General features: G+C 43.6%; 1 protein-coding gene across 1 annotated transcript in view; it reads right to left on the bottom strand.

The window, feature by feature from the left end:
• AP2M1 (adaptor related protein complex 2 subunit mu 1) overlaps positions 1-25,627 on the bottom strand; it is a 37,540-nt gene that overhangs the window by 3,329 nt on the left and 8,584 nt on the right. The window contains exons 2-7 of the mRNA XM_081911238.1: positions 17,491-17,607; positions 10,707-10,972; positions 8,798-8,880; positions 2,984-3,119; positions 2,730-2,871; positions 483-602 (exon numbers count right to left, since the gene is read on the bottom strand). Of these exons, the coding sequence (XP_081767364.1) occupies positions 483-602; positions 2,730-2,871; positions 2,984-3,119; positions 8,798-8,880; positions 10,707-10,972; positions 17,491-17,564 (821 nt within the window). The 5' untranslated portion in view covers positions 17,565-17,607. The remainder of the gene's footprint in view (positions 1-482; positions 603-2,729; positions 2,872-2,983; positions 3,120-8,797; positions 8,881-10,706; positions 10,973-17,490; positions 17,608-25,627) is intronic.

Raw genomic sequence — 25,627 nt, 5'->3', positions numbered from 1 at the left:
GGCCCAATTCAAAGTGCTGGTTTCGATCTATAAAGCCTTAGCCCACTCAGGACCACAATACCTCAAAGACTACCTCTCCACATATGAACCAACCCAGACCCTGCAATTGTCATCTGAGCCCCTTCTTCATGTGCCTCTTCCACAAGAGGACCAGAGGGCGGCAACACAAGAATGAGACTCTTCTGCAGTGGCTCCCCGTTTGTGGAATGCTCTCCCCAGGGAGGTTTACCTGGCGCCTTCATTATATATCTTTAGGCACCATTTGGCCTCCAATGTCTCAAGCAGAAGTGTGTCAATCATCACCACCCCGCGATCAATGCAATAGTTATAAGCTCCACCCCTTGTGCCAGTTCTGTACTAAAAATGCAAGTGACCAAGTGAAGAATACTTAGCTGTGACTTGCAGGGAGCCCCCCAATGATTCCCCTGTGGCAGCCAAGGCAGAGGCAAACCTGTGCAGCAGCCAGTTCCCACCAGCCATACCTCATGAGTTCAAACTCGCCGTCGGGGGGTATGAAGCTGATGCTCCGCTCCGAGTCAAACTTGCTGAGCCTCACGCACTGGTGGAAGGTGCAGTCATCAATAGCAATCGACTGCTTCCCGCTACGGCACAAGAACACACGGAGAGTCACAATCAGAAGCCCTTGCTGGCATGCATCTGAGGCTGCAGCAGTACTCAGGCTATCAGCTGCAATGAGACTACTCTACGGAGCACTTTGCCATCACAGGAGGAATTATGAAGTAAACGAGGCAGAGAGGAGAGCAACTGGAGCCAACGGATTCCCTCACAGGCAGTAGGGCTGTTTGGCTATCCATCAAGACTCAAAGAATAGGCTTTTCCCCAGCAACCCACCAGTGAGTGCTATACACGGCTCACTCCTGCTCTGCCCATAACACTTCATCTGGCAGACTGGAGTCCAGTCTGCCCTGCCCAAGCCCTTTGGGTGGAAGAAGCAACATAACCCTACAAGAGGGATTTTGTTCAGACCGTTAAGCAACACAAGGCGGAAGGAGCTCTTTGCCCTCCAACCTTTGTATTTCCATGTACCAGAAAGGACTTGGGGGCCAGAAAATTTCCACTCTAGCAGGCTTAAAAGATCAGCAAAGTCACTGGAGTTTAGTGTTGACTTACAGCATCCAGTGAGGTCTCACTTTTTTTCACCTTTGCTGAAAGAGGCAGGGGAGGCTCCCCGCAGCCACTTGTAGAAGAAAAACTCCAGGAACAATCCAACACCACCAAGATCTCATTGCAACTCTTGGCTAGTGCAAGTGTTGAATGGGAGCAAGCGAATGACACTCGAGACACAGACGTCATTCAAGGAGGGTGTGCCAGAGTACAGAAGGGTTGCTTCTGGGCCACAGGGTACAGAAGGGGGTGCCCAAGACATGGAATGGGCATAGGAAACAGCTTGCTTCATATTTATATGGTTCAGGCTTTGTTTCAAGAGCGAGCTGGCTGAACAGCCTGGCCAGTATGTTTTGCAGAAAGGGTTTGGTAAAGGCTTCACTTAGCAACTTGTCTCTTGCATTCTACTGGGAATATCTCTTTGAAATTCAGGCTCTCTCTCACACACATATGATGCAGTGTTGAAGAAAAGTAATTTTCCCACAGCCCAATGAATTTACTTCTCTGCCCACTGTCATCACGATAAAACCATATTTAGATTCACCTTCCTATTCAAACTTCTCTCATGGGTTTCCCCACCTGCTTTCGTACCTGGGAGGAGGAAGGAGTTCCTGCGCCATCTGGCTACTCTGCTTAATGCAAGAAGCCAACCACAGCCTTCGCCAGGAGTAGTAACCCCTACTATAAAGCCTTATGAAACTCGCCCAGCTTGCGCAGGACTGTCCCCAGACCAGCCTGATGGGACAGCAACACTTTGTAGTGGGCTTTGTTCCCTAGAACAGGCAAGTGGCAGCTCAGCCTTCAATCACAGGCATGACCTGTGTGGAAGTGTCTAAAGATGGTGGCACATGCACAAGTCACACAAAGCAAAAAGATGGGGAAGGGGTGAGGAGTGCGTGCACACAGCAGTAAGCAGGTTATCTACCTTCCTGTTTCACTGGAGTCAGCAGAACACAAAAAGGAAAAAAAAGAATCCATTAACAAAAGTGGTTATCAGGGAGTAAGGAGGGCCTCAGAGCCAGTCAGCCTGCACCACCCCAGGTGGTCCATTTGGAAACTGACAAGACCACAGACAGCTATGCTTTAGTTGAAGCTGACACATGGAGGGAGAAGCAGACCAATGCTGGTTGTGGCATTATTCCACCCCGCCACTCCCATTCATTCCACAGACTAGCTAGCCCAGCGGGAAGGGACGCAATTTCATGGCTCTTAATTTACAGGCTCATAACATATAATACACACTAAATTAGGAGTTTGCGCTAATTGGCCAAGCCAACAATAGGGGAATTTTGAGAGGAATTAAAAATCAGCTTTGCTTGGTACCTCGTTAAATCAAGATTCGCTATTTATACCTTCTGCTGTTCTCACTCCCATTCAAAACATCATCAATTTGGAAGTAGTAGCAGCAAGACTAGAGAACAATCGACTAGCTTACTGGAAATGGGTTATAAACAAAAGTGGTTCTGGTCTCAGCAGGGTGTAAAACAATCACCCTCAAGAAAGCTAGAGTGGCTTCCCAAATGAGAAGGGAGCAAGACAGGAGCAGAAAGACACACAAAGTTCAGCTGTGCCAACTGGGGCCCACAGTCAGCCCCCACCCCTACCTCTTCCCTGTTTCATCCGCAGTCCCTTTGCCTTGTTTCTCAATTACAATCTTGTCATTCATGCCAAACTTGCATTCTGGCATTCCGCTCAGGTAGCTCTTCATCACCACCCTGCCAGAGACATGGGCGCTCAATACCTGACCTGGAGAGAAACGCAGAAAGAACAACTGCTAAAGCAGGAGAGAAGAAAGTGTCATCACCTTCAACCTCCTTCCTTTATTTCACTAGAACAGGAGCCCCTTTGCAGCACTTACCTTGTGGTGACATCAGCAAGTTCACACTCTCCAGCACATCCAAGAAGAGTTCATTGCGACGATATTTGATCCCTTCACGCCTCCAGCCAATTTGACCAGTTACCTGGCTAGTAATCTGAGATTGCTCTTCCTTAGTCTGAAGGACAAAGAACATACATGCTTTTAGGAGCCCAATATGTCACGGGCAAACTCTACCAACAACAGAAGATTGCCCTGCATGACAATAAACATGCTACAAATAGACATACCTGCAACCACTACCCATTTATTCTATGAACACCCAAGGGGCCAGTGGGCAGATCAGTGGGGAGAACATCAGTCACGTCAACTAGGAAAGGAGGTAAGTTCTTAGGTGCATCTGTTCTAAGGGTCAAGATTTCAAAGTTACACCCCCATTGGGTTTGGAAATGTTACAATTGAAAGTGCACTCTGCCCTCATATGTGCTGTGGAAACAGGCACTTGCAAGCCAGGAGTACGACAAGGAAACACAATTTGAATACTACAAGGAGGCTGAAGATGTAGTTATGCCAGAGAAAGGGTCACTGCCCACGCCACCCAATCAACTGGTTTTTCATCCCAAAAAGACTCTACAATCATTCATGCAGCGCAAGGCCACTGGTCAGTCCCTGTTTCAGAACCGTCTCATAACTGGTGCCCCTTTGGAAGGACCTGGGAGGAATTGCAAATTTTCCTACCTGATGCTATAGGCAGGTCCGCCAGTCACACGAGAGTGAGAAAAACAGATGCATAGCAGCAAGCGCAGCACATACAGGGTTAGGAGCCAAGCAGGTCAGTGGGAGGGGAGGAGGAAGAGAGAAGAGTGTTATGCTCAGGACAATCTCAGGTTCTACAAAGCTGCTCATCTAGTCAGTTAATAAGCCTGGCCGAGGGAGGAGTCTTCTAGTAGACCTGCCTTCTCAACTTGGTTTGAGCAGAGCTGGTAGGAGCTGCAGACCGGAACATGTGGAGGGCACCAGGTTGAGAAAGGCTGGACTAGACTAAGCTGAGAATGCCAGCAATGGGGAAGAAATAATCTAACAGGCAGGATTGCAGAGCAAGACTCAAGGCCAGATTGCCTGGATGCCTCTGCAACTCAGGTGAGCTGGAGACAGAAAATGCTGTACTAAGCTAAGTATCTGCCCCTTGAGAGAAGCATCAGAATTAGAGGATGATTTCCTCTTAAATTTACAACATGTGTATATATGTATATATATATATATATATATATATATATATATATATATATATATATACATACATGTATATGTGTGCAGGTTTTGGTGTCCTCGGGTGTCTTCCCATGTAAAAGTTGGGGTGTCTAGGCGACGTTTCGACGAGGTCTCACTCGTCATCTTCAGGCTGGTGCTTTCGGCTTCTTGTTACTGGAACAGAGCAGGATCTCAGTGTTTGAGTTCCTATAAATACTGTTGAGGGGGTGTGGTGTATAGCCTCCAATGTTCTGGGCAGAGAGGAAGTTCCCAGGCTAGTGTGCCTTTTCTTCTTTTGTTCCTTAATTACTTGAGGGATATCTTGAGTGATTTCTTGAGTGATGTCCTGAGTACCACTTAGGTGGGTCATTAGGTGTGGATTAGTTGCTAAAGTCTTTGTGTCTTGACCTCTTGAACTTTGTGAAGAGTTTTTCTGAGAAGATGGCTGTACTGCACTTAGTTGTGCTCTGGCTTGGCTTCGTGTATAGGGGCGAGCTGTGGTTTTGTGGCCTGTGTCAGCCAGATCTGTGTAGGGATTGCAGGGGGGTGCAGCATCCGGAGGTGCCACCATGGTTTGGCTACTGGATGGTGTCTGTAATTTATCTGTGGAGAGGGTCTGGGTTTGGGTCTGGTGTGGTTGATTGGTGATGGCGTTCTGTGTGCCTCTGGATCTGGTGTCAGTTTTTGTGGGGAGGGCTAATTTCCAGATGTCTGGCAAGCGGGATGTGTCGTCACGCTTGTTCATGTTGTGAGGGTGTTTCTCTATCTCGATGGCTTCCATGATTATTCTCTTGTGGTGATGTTCCATGTTAAAGAGACAGGACACGAAATTAATTTTGCAGATTCCAAATTGCTCTTTAACATGGAACATCACCACAAGAGAATAATCATGGAAGCCATCGAGATAGAGAAACACCCTCACAACATGAACAAGCGTGACGACACATCCCGCTTGCCAGACATCTGGAAATTAGCCCTCCCCACAAAAACTGACACCAGATCCAGAGGCACACAGAACGCCATCACCAATCAACCACACCAGACCCAAACCCAGACCCTCTCCACAGATAAATTACAGACACCATCCAGTAGCCAAACCATGGTGGCACCTCCGGATGCTGCACCCCCCTGCAATCCCTACACAGATCTGGCTGACACAGGCCACAAAACCACAGCTCGCCCCTATACACGAAGCCAAGCCAGAGCACAACTAAGTGCAGTACAGCCATCTTCTCAGAAAAACTCTTCACAAAGTTCAAGAGGTCAAGACACAAAGACTTTAGCAACTAATCCACACCTAATGACCCACCTAAGTGGTACTCAGGACATCACTCAAGATATCCCTCAAGTAATTAAGGAACAAAAGAAGAAAAGGCACACTAGCCTGGGAACTTCCTCTCTGCCCAGAACATTGGAGGCTATACACCACACCCCCTCAACAGTATTTATAGGAACTCAAACACTGAGATCCTGCTCTGTTCCAGTAACAAGAAGCCGAAAGCACCAGCCTGAAGATGACGAGTGAGACCTCGTCGAAACGTCGCCTAGACACCCCAACTTTTACACGGGAAGACACCCGAGGACACCAAAACCTGCATTCCTGTACCCGTGAAAATCTACGAATGTATATGTGTGTATATATATATGTGTGTGTGTGTGTGTGTGTGTATATTTTTTGAGACCATTTGTCCATTCACATGTGACTTGAAACGGAATGATGGCAATGGATCAATTCAGACCACAGGCTAGCTGCTTAATAATAATAATAATAATTTATTATTTATACCCGCCTATCTGATTGTGTATCCACAGTCACTCTGGGCAGCTTCCATCAGAGTATTAAAAACACAATAAAACTTCAAACATTAAAAACTTCCCTAAACAGGGAAACTTCAGATGTCTTCTAAAAGTAACATAGTTGCTTATTGCCTTGACATCTGATAGGAGGGTGTTCCACAGGGCGGGTGCCACTACCGAGAAGGCCCTCTGCCTGGTTCCCTCTAACTTCACTTCTCACAGTGAGGGAACTGCCAGAAAGCCCTCGGTGCTGGACCTCAGTGTCCGGGGTAAACGATGGGGGTGGACATGGCAAGTACCTACATCCTGACCCAACTCCATGCCTATATCAATACCAGAACACACTCCACCTCTCAAAACTGGCTGGCATTTGGCCAGGAGGTGGGTAACATGGCAGTAGTGGGCAAACGAGGCAGAACAGCAAATGTCAAATTTACCTTTGAACAGCAGGCTAGTTTCTAGAGAGGCTCATACACCTCTCTTTATTCTCTAGGAAGGCTAGCAAGAGGCATTACAAGAGTTCAAGGGCACATTCTAGCCAGGTTAAAAAATTGAGGGCAGGTGTAAAGTAGGGCAGGTGAGGGGTGTGCCTGAGAATGTGGTTTGTGGGGGGAAGAGTCCCAAGAAGCAGACTGAGGCCAGCAGGGTTTGGCCCCCAGGCCTGAGTTTCCCCATCGCTGGCTTAACACTACATCCAAAACTGGCCACTGATTATCCCAAAGGTACCTGCCGAGCAGCAATATGAATCTGGTCTCCACTGCTCTTTCCCAGCACCAGGCTGTTCATCCATATCAGCGGCCCACAGTGACAACTCTTTACTAGTCCCCCTGTTCTAGTGCAGCGTTTTATCTACACACCAACCACTTTCCTGTTACCTCATGACAGCGTGCCAAATTACTGTCCAGGACTCACTGCATGGAGGCTGTACAGGCACCACTAGTATTAGTGCCGGTCAAATCTTTTGGCCAATTTACAAGCCCTGTTTATCTATATCTGTCCCAGATTACTTAGAGCAGTGTTTCCCAACCGGTGTTCCGCGGCACACGAGTGTGCCGTGAGACGTTGCCTCGTGTGCCGCGAGATGCCTGGAGGGAGGCGGGCGAGTCGGGCGGCGAGAGGCGGGGCGGCGGCGGCGAGGAGAGGCCGCGCCTCCTGCTGCTGCCTGGCGCTCCTCCTCGCAGCCGGCAGCGCTGCCTGGGCGCCTCCGCGCGACTCTGCCTCGCTGGGTTTGGTCTCCCAGCAGAGACGGGTCACACGCGCCCCTCCCTCCCTCCCTCAGCCTGCGCGGAGGGAGAGCCAGAGAGAGGCATCGCTCCTGCGCGGCGGGAGAGGGAGCAGCCGGAGCGATGCCCCAAACGAACGCATGGGACCGGAGGGGAAATCCTCTCCGAGGCGGATTGAGCGCAGCTGAGAGAAGCCTTTCGAGGAGCTGCCGTGTCCCCTGGAAACCCCCTTCCCAGCTCTGCCTCAGCCACCGCCGCCTCAGTTGCCGCCGTCCCTCAGTCCCTCGCTCTGCTGCCTCCTCCCACCCCCAAAGCTTGGAGGTTCCCCAGCAAGGGGGAGGGAAAAAACTTTCACTTTTGTGCGTCCCTCCCGGCGTGACGCTGCGCGCTGACGTCACGGGGCGGGGCTTTAATGGTGGTGTGCCGCGAGATTTTTTTTCAGTAAACAGGTGTGCCGTTGCCCAAAAACGTTTGGGAAACACTGACTTAGAGCATAAAACATGCCACTTTTCATGACTCCTTCCATATGCCACCTAGAACTAATTTCTGAAGCATCATCTGAATTACAGTGCTATAGTTCTGCTCCAGTCTTCTGCTTCAGAGCATTTCCAACATCCTTCTCTTGCCCTCCACTCCAAAAATAGAATCATAGAATTGTAAGTTGGAAGATACTCCCAAGGGTCATCTAGTCCAACCCCCTGCAATGCAGGAAACTCAACTAAAGCATCCATGACAGATGGCCATCCAACCTCTGCTGAAAAACCAAGGAAGGAGAGTCCACCACCTCCCAAGGGAGTCCCTCCTACTGTCAAACAGCTCTTAATGTCAGAATTTTTCCTGATGTTTAGTTGGAAACTCCTTTCTTGAAACTTGAAGCCATATCTCATTCTTATCTTTCCACCTATACTAAGAGAACAAGAGCAGAAGATCTGTCGCTTTCTCACATAGGTTTATTACAACAGTGTTCGTCTGTAGTCAGCATCTCAGCTTATTTTGATACAATTGCTAACGCCACAGAGTCATTACAGTGCAGAAGCCAACACCTGAAATATTTGACTGAAAGGTTTCTGAGTAAACACACAGGCATCCAACTTTGATATTCTATACCAGCACTGGATGCAGGCAGGTTATTCTAGAACTGGCAAAGCTGAATAGGGTCCTTTAATTACGCTGTTCTTTTAAAATAGTCCGAAGATATAAGCCAAGGCAGTAAGAGCACTTCAGGGATTGATACACCTTGTTTCCTGATGAGAAAAGAGGGACTCCAGAAAACCATCCATCTCCCAAAAGGAGGAGCTCCGTGTTTTATTTATTTATTTATTTGTTGAATTTATATACCGCCCTATACCCAGAGGTCTCAGGGCATTCACAAAGCAAGAACATATAAAACCACAATATATATAATCAAAATAAAAACAGCAACCAAATAACCCCCCCAAAAAAAGAACCACATTTTTAAAGGGGATAGTATGTTTGCCATTTTCTGTCACAGTCATTGAGAGTCTGTGGTCACTCTAACCAATTATGTACAGAAAAGTGCACACCCCATATCCCAACTCTTCTTACCCTCCTTCCCATTTTTTACCTGGCTCTTGATTCCTTGCTGAGTTATGAAGGTTTTCAGGGCCCCCGTCTCGGAATTCTGAGGGTAACCAAAATCCAGGATTTCTATAGAAGGGGGTAAAGAGTTATCAGAGAAAAGGCAACCACCAGAAAGTTTGGTGCATCAACTGCAGCCTTTGCTCACACTGACAAGCAACCACCCAATTCCCCACACCAACTGCAATCATGCTTGACATTGATCCCACGGAGCTGCCCTATAGTCTGCAGCAGTAAAGGTAAGACAGACAGTCCACTTAACAGGATGGAATCCAGACATCCAAGGGAACCTGCTCTGAAGCAGGATTATCCAACAGCAGCAGAATAATCTATCTTTGCAGCGTTTTCTTTAGGTTTTGATTTTCGCATGAGCATACCATAAAAATCAAAACCTAAAAAAATAACAGCAGAGTAGCAGGTGTCGCAGGGCAGGCCGGCCAGCCAGGCTTGGGAAAAAGAAAACTGCCATTAGCTGCCCCCACCCAGCCCCTCCCTCTGAGCTGCCTCTCAGGATCCAGATCTGCAACACAAATAGGAAGTGACACTGCGCTTGAGGACCTGCTTCCTGCTAGACTCCAGCAAGCTGAAGATCTATATAGCCTTCCCATTCTCTCTCCCAGACAGGATTGAATGAAGCTTTAGGAACCAGGCTCATAAATTCCAGCACACTGGTGCCATTCCTGGAATTCCACTACAGTATCTTTGTCACATTGATACAGCAGTAATTAAACCATGACTACAGAATTTGCGAACTAAGGAAGCTTAATTACGTTCTTTGGATCACAGAAAGACCAGCATTAAGAACTAAAGTGGACACCTGCCACCTTGTAAATGAAAGTACTGAACCTTTTGAGTAGCAGATAGCCTGTGGGAATAGAGTTGAACTGAAACATCTCTTAGTAGCAGCTGTTAAGATTCTTTAAACCAAGGCTTACCAGACTGTTAAATGAGGGTCTATATTTTTTCCTGAATTAGAATTGCAAGCACACTTCACTTTTCACCTGAAAAGGTTTGCTTTTCGAACACATGGTTCACTTTTTAAAGCATGTAAAATGAAGAATTACCTGCCCTCGCAAACCTAATCACATCTTTCTGTATGTGAAACGTTCCACGATGTGTCTAATCTGAGGGCAGGTAGTTCTGCAGAGTCCCTGCATCAGAATGGTCGAATAATGCAGCAGGAACAGAATTAGGGGTGCCAACTGCAAGGTTGCAGTTAGAGCAGCAAATTCAGATACAACCAATTGTCTCCTTGGTGCAAGTTAGGGACTAGTCAAGTCATGAGACTTTCATTAAAGCAGAATTTCTATAAGTACACTAGTGACAATTATGGAGATAGTGTAAGCTTAGGCTGTTCAGCAGAGTTCTACCTCCCAAACAAGTGGTATTTGTACTACACACACCCTGCATTAAATAAAGTCTTCAGTCTGCAACTTAATTCTACAAACTCTACAAACAAAGCACATTACGAGTTGAAATCTTGTTTCCAAAGCTAGGATGACTCATTCACTTGATGGAAGAAGACAAGGTAACCTCCCCATCTTAAACTCTATGCAGAATTAAATACAAAGCAGAACCGAACTACTGTACAGAGAAAATGAAGTGCTTGCGGTGGGCTACACCCAACTCAAAGTTTTCCCAGCTGCACCAGCTCGTTATAACTTTAGCATTTAGCATTAAATGGAAAGTTATTGCAAGGCTAATAATAACAATAATAATTTTATTATTTATACCCCGCCCATCTGGCTAAGCACTCGGGAGACCTGAATGTTTACATCAACAACATGCCCAACACCTGCTAGCCCATACTGGCAACCCCAAGTTTACAATGCAAGTTCTGGGCATCTACTGCTAAACAAACCCCCCAGCATTGAGTCAGAACGGCTCATCCTCACCATCCAGTAGCTCATAGATGAGCACGAAGTTGTTCTTTATGTTCTCTTCACTGATCTTTCCAAAATAGGCAGTCATCACATCACACATCTTGTAGAGGAACTCAAAGACCATGGCAGCATTGACATTTTGCTTGGTGACAGCAGCCAGCCAGATGTTGGAACGCTTGACATGGAAGAAACTGGTGCGGGCAATGTTGGTAACAGGTGAGCGCACTTGCTGCCGTGCATGGATGACATTGACCCGGAAGGCATCCACTGCATTCCGCCTGGAGAATTGGAATGTGGCAGGAAGACAAGAGTAAGAGACCAAAAGCACCAGGCAGACAGGTTACATACTATCCCACCAAGTTGTTTACCTATCTCTGCTGAAGAAACCAAAGTGGTGTTGACAGACATAGGCATGCTGACCTATTCCTCCAACTTCAGAAGGCATGCCTCTTAAGGATTCAGTCTGGTTTGCATGTATAGTCTATACCAAGTTTATTATTAAATAGATGTAAAATTTAGCTCTTAATCAGCGCTTTTCAACTAATGACACTTGAACAGCCAGGCATATGGTGAAGTATCACAAGTTGAAAAGCGCTGCTCTAAGCAACACTATGGACAGAACAACAGTATATTATATTGCACATGAAGCAACTACTTGCCTGTGTAAGAGCAATTTCAGCAGTGGAACAAGCTGCCCAGGAGGGCAAGGAATCTCCACCCTGGGGAGATCGTCAATCAGGAGGCTCTGCAAGCATCTATGGGAATGTTAACAACAGGGAACTTCCCAGGTCCCTTTCAGCTATGGTAAGAAACTTCAAAGCAGTACCTTTTATTTACCATTTAATGCTTTTAGGTACCAAAGCACATCATTCCTCACCATCCATGCATCTGCCAATGCATACTGAATATTTGGTTGCAGTAGTGAATGAGAGTCTGTGGCAATATACATGCTCCACCAAACTCAAATCAAGTCTGTGTGGCATCATGGCTAGAGCACCATCTAAGACCAGGGAGATCCAGGCCCAAATTCCCACTCAGCAACCAAGCTTACTGGGAGACCTGGGGACAGTCACTCCTGCTTGGGTTAGCCTACCTCACAGGACTGCAAGGATAAAATGGGAGGTGAGAGAGAGACCTTCCAAGCTATGTTGAGCACACTGGAGAAAGGGCAGGGTGTAATAAATAAAGCAAGGTAAGGATAGCGCACTATAAAATGTACAGGTTTATCTTTTCCAAAGCCTCCCGGATCTGCCTTTTGACAGAGAAGAATACTGAAGGAAAAACCAAGAGAGGTGAAGCCAGAAAGACAGAACACCTGATTTGCTGAAACTTTGGTGCTCAGCTGCCTGCTCTACTCAGAGCGCCAAACTGCCTTTAGTGCTGCAGACAGATGTTACATGTGTCTGTTTCACTCTTAAGAGAGTGCACTTTCCAAGCTTCTTTTGCATCAACGTTACTACATGATGAATCTGCCCAAGTAATACTAGCTCTAAGAATAATGGGAGGAGACTCAGGTGTACATAGCTTCTCAATACACCAGTTTCCTTGAGGTCAGACAATGTGTTATACAAGCGACTTAAGAGTCTGTAGGTTTCAACCTCTTAAACTGGGAGGGTGATGAGTTGCTTTGAAATGGGCCAGACTATTTGCATTAATGTTAACATATGCTTTTGATGTAATACTACAGTGACTTTGGCCATACTATTAAATTTGGTATATCAAATCAGTTCCCCCATACTGCAGTGCCCATTACATCCTGCCATACATCTCTTACCTATTGCTACAGCAGCCAATGAGATGGGATGAACAGAAATGGCGCCAGCGAAGAAAAAGGAGGAGTGACAGCAACAAGAGAAAGGTTAGAACACACACATACACACAAAGCACAATGAATCTGAACAAAAAGAAAGAAAAGAAAGAAGAGACGACAGACAGCAACCCCCTCCCACTCCAAAGTTTCAAAGTGGTACTTAAATTCCCTAGGTAGCGGCAGCTGAAGCTCTTACAGGGGCAGCAAAACGTACAGGTTTAACACTGTTCATGGAGAACCCAAGGTCAAGAGACAGCTACAGATCATGGCACTTGATGCCACTGATAAAATATGGGACAAGGAAGCCAAAGCTTGAATTAGCCTTTGGCCACACTTTTAATAGCCCGCTATGCTTTGGCTTTAACTATTTCTAGTCCTCAGCTGCAGAAACTTGAATGCCAACATTCATGCCCTAAAGATATTGAAGAGTAAATGTGACAACTCAAAATGTTTTAGAGTTTGCATTATTAGCTAGCTTTCAAGTCCATCTTACAACTTTGGAGGCCAACTCGGCTGCCTTAGGAGATGGGAAGCATCAGCCTGCCAGTTCTCGAAAGTCCTTTGAGGCACAAAACCACCAACTGAAATAAATTACTCTGTTTCTATGAGTGCAGCCTCATCCTATTTATAACAAGGACTCTTGGAACAAATACTTTGAGTTTTGAAAGTCCCTGCCAAACTCTTTTCTTTGCCCTTAGCCCCAGTTGACAATTTCTACATCAACTGAAGATTCAGAGGGATGGTTCCACTTTTCAAGCCATTCTGACTCTGCTATGCAAATGCAGTATGAAGAAACACAAATTTTAAACTAATTCAAGTAGCAAATTGTAAAGTATCACTTCCTTTGATGTTTAAGGCAGCAACTTTACATATGCAAGTTCAAGTTACAATATGCTCAGATTCTGTTATTACCATTTAGATGAAGACAGTGTGCTGTTGTGGGCAGAGCAGCCTATATCTAGCCTACACATCCTCTGCCACATCCTTGTCCATCTAAAAGTGGTGGCTGCAATCTGATATTTCTATTTCCTTTCCTAAAGAATTGAATTAATCAATGCACTGAAATATATCCTAATCTGAACAAGTGTGCTCTAACTGAGATAAACTGGTAGAAATACAAATACCTAAATGCTAGTTATGTTTTGGAACAGATTCTTGAAAGCTACTGAAGGGGCAAGTTCTCAAAATTCAGTATTTGGCAGCAATGCTAATGAGGAAATGCAATGACTGATCGGTACCGAAACTTCATAGCTGCCTAATAAGATTGTCTGTACTGCAATATTTTTTATTTTTTGCCAAGCCAACATGCAGCTAGAAGATCACTGCTGCACACTAGACAGACATGCTCCATGCCTACTACAAACCTGACCAGAGAAGTCTTGCATGAGCAGTATAGTAATTCAGGACATTGCTTTATCGAACTGTTATATAGGCATACAAGGTCAACACTCCAAAGCCACATGGCTCTGGTAATTTGCCCTCAATGCATGAAAACACATTTCATGGATAACAGAAGTTATGATTTGCCCAATAAAGCTTTCCTTCTGTAGAAACTAGGAAAGGCATGGCTAGCAGCAATAGATCCTTGCATGTTCTCTGCAAGACACCAGCACAGATCAATTATGCTACCCACACCTGCTTGTAATACTAAAATCTGCAAGTAGAAACTTAGTAGTGGCATCACTTTTGTTTAGAACGGCAGCCAATTCTGCATCAGTGGCTTCTGGAGTGCCACTTGGGACTTGCTGTTCCAAGAATGAAAATTGTATCTCAGCAAAGAGATGGAGTTATCTAACAAATCTGTTGCCAAGTGAATTACATGAGGTTTATAACAATGTTACATTATTTTGCTGCCCTGGACAGAGTTATTAATAGTGTGGCATCTATTGGGAAATAACAACATTATCTGGACAAGTGTTATTGCAAGCATGCACATTCCTTCCCATCTCACTATCATTTGGCCCAATTGGGGCTTAGTCAGCAACCCTGCTTCCTTGCAGCTTCCGCTTTGACAAGCAGGCTGCTTAATAGTAAGATTCAATCATCTATTTTCTACTTCTAGCACTTCCATAAACCACCAGATTCACCCAAGAATAGCAGGTAGGATTTATCTCCCATACTACATATCCTGGATTAGCTGGATTAGTTTTGTATCGATACACAATCGTGCAACGGGATCTGTGCAAATTACAACCCACTTCTCTATACATGCATAAGGTGTGTTTTTTTAGTGTTAACTGTGATCTCTTGGCACTGTACAGTACAAAGGTCTCAGACAAAATCCAGAACTCTTAATTTGACTCACTAATTTTTACACTGTTTAAACCATGTGAAGTTCATGGAATTTACTTTCACATATTAGGCAGACACATGCTGTTCAATGAAAGCCAGGAGCTCCACTTGAGACTGGCCACAAGTGTTACAGGTTTTTAAAGCTCTGCCCCAATCCTTTGCAGCCAAGTACGTTTAAAAATAGTTAAAGAGAAACATGTTTCAAAATAGTTAACTAGTTTCATATCACAGCCCTCCTACGAGAAGAGGATTGAGAGTCCTGTGATAGAAGATGGCAGCACAGATCAGCTGTAATAAGCTGTGCAGAAGTTCCAAGCTCATGCAGGCAGCTAGGCATGCTAGTATTGGCCCTCTTCGTCTTTAGAAATTTGAGCTGTGACCAATCCACAATCTACATTAGTCACCCTGATCATGTCTAGGCACCAGATAAAGGTGTCATTTGAAGCTTTATTCTGTGTGTCCATAGTGTACAGGTTTCAAACCCCTCTCCCTCCCCCAAACCAATAGTTTAATGTACCATTCAGGAGGCAGAAGAAGCACTTTGACAAGACCAAAAAAAAACAAACCCATGCACCAACTTTCTGGCAAATAGGCAATAGTAAATGCTGGGCTCATCATAATAAATTTGATCCAGCTTTATCAGTCCACAAGAAGTAGGTGACTTCTTATCCCACATATACCAATATCTTTCTACTTTAACAACTTTTGTAAGGACTCCTGGCAGGGATAAACTAGCCGCAGGTAATGGGTAAGTTGCTATTTACAAACCTGAATAGTGAGGCTTACATTATCTATTCAAAAATAGGGAGAATCAGTTTAGCATGAGCTCCTGGGGTAGAGCCATGCTTAAGTGTCAGGAGCCATGTTCCAAGCCTTAAAGCACAACTTTCCAAGGCTAGAAACAAAGTTAAGACACATTCACACATTATGCATTACACTGAGCTGATATGAGGAGTGATATTTTGGAGACTAGGTACAGTAGCTGAACATGCAGTAGATCCAGAATAAGACACTGCAGGCAAAATAAAAAACTCATTTGAAAGTGTGGCCTTGGCTGTAAGTTATAGTTGCACTCTTTTCATTAGAAATGCAGTAACTCCCTGAGAAGTTACATAGCTGTAGAACTTGACTTTTACTTTCCCTCATCTGGTGTGCAGAATGTTTTCTATTATGTCTCATCTGCCAGCTACTGGAGTGTGGCTATACTTCACAAAACTACAATTAGTAAAGAGGTATTTACCTTTTTTCAATCTTTTGTATGTTTCAATGTATGGTTATGATTTTTTCTTGATTTTAAGAACCTGATTTTACCTTTGCTTAAGAGGAAAAATTCATCTTTAAGACTATAATTATGCACTTAAAGACTACAACTTCTGCCAGAACAGTGCTTAACAGTAACAGGTTATGAGACCAACAGTCACCAAGGGGATCCAAGGTCCTGCTGCCTATAGCATAACAGAAAAGATCAGACACCAATCACCATAGCAGGCCTAAGTCTGAAGCAGAGATATGGGAAACTATGCTAAACTTGTACTTCAGGGGCAGGGAACTCAGGCCCATAGGCCAAAACTGACCCGCCATGCTTCTCAATTTGGCCCATGAGACCATTCTGAGGAAGCCATGCTCAGCTGCACTACACCGAGCATCATACATGCCATCAGATGTGCAGCAAGTAAGGGTGGGTCTTCAAGCAAACAATCAGGAGCTTAACATGAGCTTCAGATTCCTCCTTTGCTGGAATAAGGGCTGTAACAGGGAAGGCAAAGCAGCCCTGACAAGCAGAACAAAGAGTAGGCCACTACTCTACAGCAATTGTAAGTCTCTGAGCCCTTGGTGGGTGAAAAGTGTGGGGTTGCTCTCAGCCAGTTGTGCCCACCCAGGTATGTGGCACAACATCAAGGCAGGCTTGAGGGCTGGGGTTGTTGTTTTTTATGATTATTTTATTATGCTGTGTACTATTATGTACTGTATTATGTTTTTAATATTATACTGTGTAAGGTATGTTCTTAATGTTGTACGTACCCTAGGATCTTTGGATAAAGGGTAGTATATAGACCAAATAAATAAATAAATCTTGAAGTGCAGAATTATGGTAAATGCTTGCAAGGTTGACTCACTGGGTCAAGTTCTAGGATTCTACAAAGCATGCATCGGTTTCTTAAGCTGAAGGAAGATAGGAGACAAAAAAGATACTAAAATCTAGTCCTGATCCAGAAGCCAGCTATATTTCTAGGGAGCTAGAATTAAACCATGCTCTAAATCCAACAGAGAAGCACTCAGGAATCTGAACCAAGACACCACGGTGCTGCATTCAAGACAGATCTGTGATCGTCACAGGAGTACAATGATTAAAGTGACACTGATCAGCATCTGAGCAGTTTTGATCAATGTCACATTGATGGCTGTAGACCTGTAACCATCAGAGACCATCCTAAAGAAGTTCTCTTCATACTAGAATCAATACGGCATTTAAGGAGAGCTATTCCCAACTACACTACCATGATGGACATTTGACTGGGAATGATTCAAGCCATGATATACCCAGAGACGTAGCAGAATAGACACAGACTGGATGCAACACATAGCACACAATCTCTACATGCATACACAGTTAAAGCAGCAGCTCAGAAGCTACAAGAACTTGGATGCGGGTGCAGAATGAAAGCAGGGTGAAAATGTCGTTGAAGTACTTACCCAATGTCATCCCTGTAGACTCGAGAGATTAAAACCTCTCCTTTATGATTATAAATGAATAGGCCTCCAATCATGTTGAAATCTTAATCTTTCTTTTCCATGGTGCTTAAATCATATCTACAGATACAAGAGAGGAGATTATGAGACTTACAGTACAGAGCATAGGCTTAAGACAATTTAATAGCTTTGATAAGTCGGCTAATTCACCAACTCCCATTTCACCAGATCAAGATTATTCTTGGACACTGGCTTGTTCCCATCAAGGAAGCGTATGCCTTGCACTTCTATTCCAAACAATCAGTATTTATGCATCCTAACAGAACATGCTGTCATCTTAATGCTTACATCATTTACCAACAATCCCTACTACACAGACAGTTCCATAATATGCAGTGCTCAAATTTATAAATCCAATTGCCAGAACAAGGTTCTGAGTCCTTTCAGGTTTTGGTAGAATACCAATACCAACTGACATCAGTGGACTTCTAGTCCCAAAACTACTCTTTGCCTAATAAGCAAACACTGGCTTGGAAGCTTGTCCAATTCCCCTAATTAGTCACACGGAACTGCAATATTTAAATGAGGTAGTCCAATAAGATATTTTGTTATGATCTCTGGTCAAGGCAAACTTCATATTGTGTTCCTTAGAGTCTAAGCTAGACTTATTTGCAACGTGCAGCTGAAGAGTTAAGTAGCTGATTGTCTGTACCTGCATAGGTCTAACTTCAGTATCAGCCTTGCAAAAGCAGCTCTTGAAAGCACACTTGCAAACAGTGCAAGTTACTTCACCACTCAATAGGCTCCTAGTTACATGAATCTGCATGCAGCCTGCCCCAACACTGCAGGAGAGATTTCTAGAGCCACCTGCTGGGTGATTTCTAATTGAAGCTTTAAAGTTCTGGGGTTCCCCAGGCTCTCCATGGAAACTTAGAGCTGATGAGAGTTCTCAAGTAGGAATAAGTAGTACTGATTTCATAGGGTCCACAATTCTCATGTTTTACCAACTCTTTATGTTGATTAGTGGCATGCTTTATAGGTTGGATGATGTAATGTTAGCTATGAAAGTGCCCTGCTAAGGGATAAGAAGGCATGCCAGCCAGCCATAACCATTTTCAGAAGTTGCATAAGAGCAAAAATATGTTACAATTTCCACTTAGTGTGGCAGTGAGCTTAGGGTTTAAGATTGTTCACCTAAGCAGATACAGTGGTGCCCCGCAAGACGAATGCCTCGCAAAATGAAAAACACGCAAGACGAAAGGGTTTTTCAGTTTTTGCGTCGCTTCGCTAGACAAATTTCCCTATGGGCTTGCTTCGCAAGACGAAACGTCTTGCGAGTTTTCCCCCTTTTTCTTAAAGCCGCTAAGCCGTTAATAGCCGCTAAGCCGCTAATAGCCGTGCTTCGCAAGACGAAAAAACCGCAAGACAAAGAGACTCGCGGAACGGATTAATTCCGTCTTGCGAGGCACCACTGTACAAATGTGTACACTTGACTCAACTTTTTAAAACAGGAAGGTAGCATCCTTCCAGGAGCAAAGCATCAAGGAGACAGAAGCAAGAGAATATTGTTAGTAGCAACAACTGCCTCTCCATAAGCCTTATTCTTATTTGCCAGGATGCATATCAGCTCTTTGAGGAACTCTGACAGATGCCTACCTCCAGCCAGAGAAACCAGGAGCTCTAGACCAGTGTTTCCCAACCTTGGGCCTCCAGCTGTTTTTGGACTACAACTCCCATCATCCCTAGCTAGCAAGACCAGTGGTCAGGGATGATGGGAATTGTAGTTCCAAAACAGCTGGAGGCCCAAGGTTGGGAAACACTGCAGTCTAGACATCTTAAGGAAAGTGGGGTAGGATAGATGCTTTTAGATACGAATTCAAGGATGTACCACCACAGTTCTGGGAACAACTGGGCCATAAAACTTGTGTGCATTCAATTATATAACAGAAAGGAAGTAGCTCAGGAGTAAGTGTCATAGATAGTGCTATGAGTATTCTGAATGAATTCTGTGGCTCCTTAATTAACAGATTGGCAACTCCAAAAACAGAACAGTCTTGTAAGACACAGAACTGGCAACATTAGATTGTAGTACATTACGCAGCAGGATGACTCATTGCGGAAGGTTGCCAAGATTTGTTCCACATAAAGACAAAGTCATGTTCCAAGTAACTGTCCATAGCTGTTCTTTGGAATTAGAAGAGGAAGCTTTGTTCTCAGTTCTGCCTTGAACCAACAGCTCATGATATGTAGCAAGAAAGTTTATATTTTAAACAATGTAAAGTAGGCTTGGGTACAGAATCCACCATTTGTACCAAATTATGGAATAGCACGGAAGTTTTTTTTTAAAAAAATGGTTTAATGTGAATGAGCAGCCAAATTCTTACTCTGCTCCTCCCCAGTGCCTACTGCTGCCATGCAGCTGGGAAATAAGACACAATCTGGTTTATCATGACATCCAAGGTAGAGGCACACAGTTTACTGCTTTCCAAATAAACCACAAACAGTAAGCCAACAATTTATTATTTGTTTCATAAAATTTATATACCATCTGATTGTTAAAAAGAAAAAAGCCTCAACGTGACTTACAAAAATCTTGACTAGTATTTATTGTTTGTTTGGAGCGACACAAACTATGAGCCCAGATTCAGATGTCACAATCAGTCACATTCTGTGTAGTTTCCCAGCAGTGCAACTGAGAGTTTTTTGTTTTTTTTTTGTTTTTTTTATAAATATTTTATTAGGTTTTTAATAAACAGATTTCCACTTTCAAATACATACTTCCATGAATCCAATGGACTTCCCCCATCTCCCGAGCACTGCATTCCCTGTGTAACCAAAACCTAAGCAATTTGTTGACTTGTTTTATACATAACAATATATCTTCCATTTTATCGTGTTATCTGATGTAAACATTTCAATACAGTTGCATTAATTTTTAATTTCCACACAATAAAAATATTTCGTTACCTCACTTCTGTCTTATAGTGTCTTATTTATCAATTCAGAAATTTGCCGATACTGAAGCTATACCTTCCTAGAAAGGAGCATTTTTTAACATTCATACAACTTATAATGCTTTTTCAAATAGTCCTTAAAATTTTTCCAAACTTCCTCCGTTTCTTCTTCTCCCGAGTCTCGAATTCTGCCAGTCATTTCAGCCAACTCCATATAGTCCATCAGCTGCGTCTGCCATTCTTCCAATGTGGGTAGATTTTGTGTCTTCCAGTGCTTTGCCAACAAAATCCTCGCTGCTGTAGTAGCGTACATAAAGAAAGTTCTATCTTTCTTGACCATCCTCTGGTCTACCATGCCCAGAAGGAAGGCCTCCGGTTTCTTAGGTAAGGTGGATCTCAGCACCTTTTTTAGTTCATTATGTATCATTTCCCAGAAGGCCTTCACTTTCGGGCAGGTCCACCAGAGGTGTAAAAATGTCCCTTCCTCTTCCTTACATTTCCAACATTTATTATCGGACAGGTGATATATCTTTGCAAGCTTGACTGGGGTCATGTACCACCGGTATATCATTTTCATAATGTTTTCCTTCAAGGCAGTACATGCCGTGAATTTCATTCCGGTGTTCCATAACCTTTCCCAGTCTTCAAACATAATGTTATGCCCCAAGTCCTGTGCCCACTTTATCATAGAGGATTTGACAATCTCATCCTGTGTGTTCCATTTAAGCAGCAAGTTATACCTCAAGTCCGGCAGGGCAAACCCCCCTCTTTCTTTCGCATCTGTTAGTATTTTGAACTTTATTCGGGGCTTTTTGCCCTGCCAGACAAATTTAGATAAATCCCTCTGCCATTTTCCAAAACATTCCACCTTATCCACGATCTGGAGGGACTGAAACAAAAATAGCATTTTCGGCAATACATTCATCTTTATAGCAGCTATTCTGCCCAGCAAGGAAAGTTTTAATCTTGACCATGTTTCCAGATCTCTTTTTATCTCTGACCAACATTTCTCATAGTTGTCCTTAAATAAATTCAAATTTTTGGAGGTCAAGTGCACCCCTAGTACTTTACTTTTTTAACCACATTTAGTTCTGTTTCTTTTCTGAACTCCTCTATTTCAGTAGTTGTCAAGTTTTTTGCTAAAACTTTAGTTTTTTGTTTATTCAGCTTGAATCCCGCCACCCGACCAAAATCAGAAATTAATTCTAACGCTCTTTTAGTACTAGAGGCTGGCTCCTGTAATGTTAATACCAAGTCGTCTGCGAAAGCTTTCAGTTTATATTGTTTCTCTCCGACCACAATTCCCTGTGTCAACCGGTCATTTCTAATCATGTTCAGTAACACCTCCAGGACTGAAATAAACAACAGAGGAGATAGAGGGCACCCCTGTCGTGTCCCTTTTTCAATTTTAAACTCCTCTGTCACCACGTTGTTTACTATCAATTTGGCTTTTTGTTCTGAATAAATTGCTTCTATTCCATTTTCAAACCCCCGCCCTACTCCCATCCTTTCCAAATTTTTCTTCATAAACAGCCAAGAAATGTTGTCAAAGGCCTTCTCCGCATCAATAAAAATCAACACCGCTCTTGTGTTTGAATTAATCTGTAAAAACTCCAAAATGTCAATGATGTTTCTTGTGTTGTCAAATAAATGCCTACCAGGGAGAAAGCCTGCTTGGTCCTTATGAATCACTTCATTTAAGACTTTCTTAAACCTACTTGCCAAAATGTCTGCGAAAATTTTGTAATCCACATTTAGGAGTGAGATAGGACGGTAGTTTTTAAGTTGAGTTTTTTCAGATTCTAATTTTGGGATCAACGTGATGAAGGCTTCTTTCCACGTTTCCGGTGCCTTCCTCCCCTCCATAATCTGGTTGCAAACCTCCAGCAATGGTTGTGTCAATGAGTCCTTCAGTACCTTATAATATTTGGAAGTAAGCCCATCAGGTCCCGGAGATTTGCCCAGTTGGAGGTTCTGAATGGCGCATTCAATTTCTTGTGTTGTAATATTACAGTTCAGGGTTGCTCTCATTTCCTGGGGTATTTTTTGTAATCCATTAGTTATAACAAATTGGTCCACCTCTGAGCTTTTTTGTGGCCTTTGAGAATAGAGTTCTTTGAAATATCTCTGAAAGGACCTTCTAATTTCATCGGGTTTCTGAACCATTCTCCCTTCAATCTCTAGATTTGTAACTGTGTTAAGTTTTTGTCTCTTTTTCAGCTGCCAGGCTAACAATTTTCCACATTTGTTTGCAGATTCAAAGGATCTTTGTTTCATTTGTTTAATTTTCCATTCCACCTCTTGATTTATCAGTTTCGAATATTGTGCCTGGAAAAACTTCACTTCTCTCAATACTTCCTTTGATTTAGGCCTGGATCTCAGTTTTCTCTCTCCTTCTCTTATTTTCTCCAAAATCTTCTCCTTCTTTTCATTCCAGAGTCTTTTTTTAATCGTGTTCTGTTGTATTAGAAACCCTCTTATCACTGCTTTGCTTGCGTCCCAGATTATTCTTTTTTCCACATTTGTCTTTAAGTTTATTTCGAAATAGTCCTTTAAAACTTTTTGGGCCTTCTTAACAATCTCCTGATCTCTTAACAAGGCGTCATTCATTCTCCATCTGAACGATCCGGTTGTATTTAGTCTCAATTCCATTCTCAAGGCGTTGTGGTCGGAGCAGGTTTTTGGGCAGATTTCCACTTTTCTGGTCTTAGGTGCCAGCCCTCTAGTTATCCATATTTGGTCGATTCGCGTCCATGTCATATGGGCCTCAGAAAAGAAAGTTCCTTCTTTCCCTAGAGGGTTCTTGATCCTCCATATGTCGATCAAATCCAAATTGTCAGTCATTTCAAAAAAGGTTTTTGGAAGTCTGCCATCTTTCGTTATATTAGCACTTTGTGACTTATCCATATTCACTGAGGCGACACCGTTCATATCTCCCAACATGATAATGTTGTTATAGTCCAAATAGTCGAGCATAATCTCGTGCAGCTTCTTAAAAAATTCCGATTTTCCATCATTTGGGGCGTAGATTCCTAGAATTAAAAACTTTTCTCCTTGTGTCTGGATTTCAATTGCCAAAATTCTGCCCTGTTCGTCTTTAAATACAAATTTTGGGGACAAGTTCTCCTTTGCATAAATCACCACTCCTCTTTTCTTAACTTTATCCGATGAAATAAATTCTTGGCCTAACCTTTTATTGATTAGCACTTTTCTATGGAGTCTTGTCACATGTGTTTCTTGCAGGCAAATGATGTCCAATTGTTCTTTTTTCAAAATATGAAATACTTTTCTGCGTTTTTCTGGAGAATTCCCGCCATTTATATTCCAACTAAGAAGCTGTAGAGACATCCCGGTCTACTTCTTGGGTATCACAGTTGGGTATCTAATTTGTCGTCCTTTTCCGGAAGCTGTGGTGCCGGGCCGCCTCCAGATGGTATAGATCCTGGTGGTAATCCCGGTGGTGGAGGCCAAGAATCTACGGCTCTCTTTTGGAGGTCCTCCTCGTTGTCGTGTAGGAACTTCTGGTGGTCTTCTGGTGTTTTAATTCTTACCTTCTTTCCTTTATAGGTGAATGACAGACCTTGAGGAAATTCCCACCTATAAGGGATTGCGTTGTATCTTAACAATTTGGCCAAGTCTGTGTATGTGGCTCTAAGGTCCAGCAAATATTTAGGAATGTCTCTATAAATTTCTGCCCTTTTGCCTTCGACTTCCAGGGATTTTTTAAAGTGTTGGCCTAATATCTTGTCTCTTTCCTCTCTTGTTCTCAAACAAACCAAACAGTCTCTGGACTTATCTTTTTTAACCGATCTTCCCAGTCTGAAGGCCGTCACAATCTTGAAATCTTTATCTTCTTCAACCCCCCAAAATTTAGAAAACAGCTCCGTCAAGAATTTCTCTAGGTTGCCCTGTTCCAACTCTGGGACAGCCCTCAGCCTAAGATTACATTCCTTACTTTTCAGTTCCACCATTGACAGGTAGGCTTGCTGTTCTCCTACCTGTCTTCTCAGAGGTCTTACTTCCCCTTTGATCTCTTCCACCTTCTTGCACGCTTGCTCAGCTTTTTGATTGGCTTCCGCAGCTAATTTGTAGTTCTCCGCCGTAGCTCCTTGCAGTTTCTCAATAGCCTGAGTGTGCTGCGAAACCTGATCTGTTAATTTGCTGATAGTAGATGTAGCTCTATCAATTTTAGATGACTGATCGTCCACCTTCTTATTCAAAAGTGCCAATTGTTCCAAAATTTGTTTCAAGACTGGATCAGTTCCTCCAGCTGCCATTTCTTCTGTAGCAGGCGTTTCAACTTCCTCCTCCTGCGCCGTCAACACAGTTGGCACCGAGGATCTACGATGATGAATCAAGGTTGTTTGGACCAGCTGCCCAGCTCTCTTGTCTTTTTTCTTTTCTTTAGCTTCCTCAGCTAAAGCTTCCTTAGCTTTAGCTGCTCTTGTTTTCGCTGGGCCACTCATTCCCCAGCTGCTGTTCAAGGTCAAATAGTCTTTCAATCCATGAGAAAGGCAAGTCCAGAGTATAAACAATTAAACCACAAAAAATCCCAATAAGATACAGTTCCCAGACCACTATGCCTCCGCAAATCCACTAGGGGGGGTTTTCAAAGGAAAGAAAGTTTCTTTTCCACCATCAAAGCTCCTGTTTCAACTGTAATCCCCAAGTTCAGAAAGGAGGATTTCAGAAAGTTCTGTTTCAAATTAGTGCCACAAGGTAACAGAGAGGTTTCGATGACAGTATTAAAGCGATAGTGTATCCATCAATGCAACAGTTTATGTTAAGAAAAGAGTTTCAGCAGCCTGACAGTACTCATTTGCAACACTGGCAGTCCAATAACTCGGTTATCCCCTTCAATTCCGCATCTCTTCACAATAGGAGGAAGATTCTCTAGCACACTGAACCAAAACATTTATTTCTTCACTCTTTTTCGATTTCTAGAAACACACAGTCTATTAATGCCCCTTCTTACTTCTTTCAAAGTCTCTTTTTAACGCTTCAGCCTGCATCGGGTTCTTTGCTTTGCTCCGATTAGCAGGACCGGAAGGCGGACTTCCTGTTACTCGCCTCCCGTTTTCAGCCGAAATAAACAAATTTAAGTTAATCCTTAATCAGTTCTTTGGTACCCCTTACTCACGGGTAGATTGCAGCCAATCTCGATGTTTTTCAAGAAGAAAGGTCGG

The sequence above is a fragment of the Podarcis melisellensis genome (genome assembly GCF_964234715.1).
Source record: "Podarcis melisellensis genome assembly, chromosome: 5".
Classification (NCBI taxonomy): Eukaryota; Metazoa; Chordata; class Lepidosauria; order Squamata; family Lacertidae; genus Podarcis; species Podarcis melisellensis.
The sequence above is the reverse complement of the archived record's forward strand: the minus strand, read 5'-3'. Positions and strand labels throughout refer to the sequence as shown.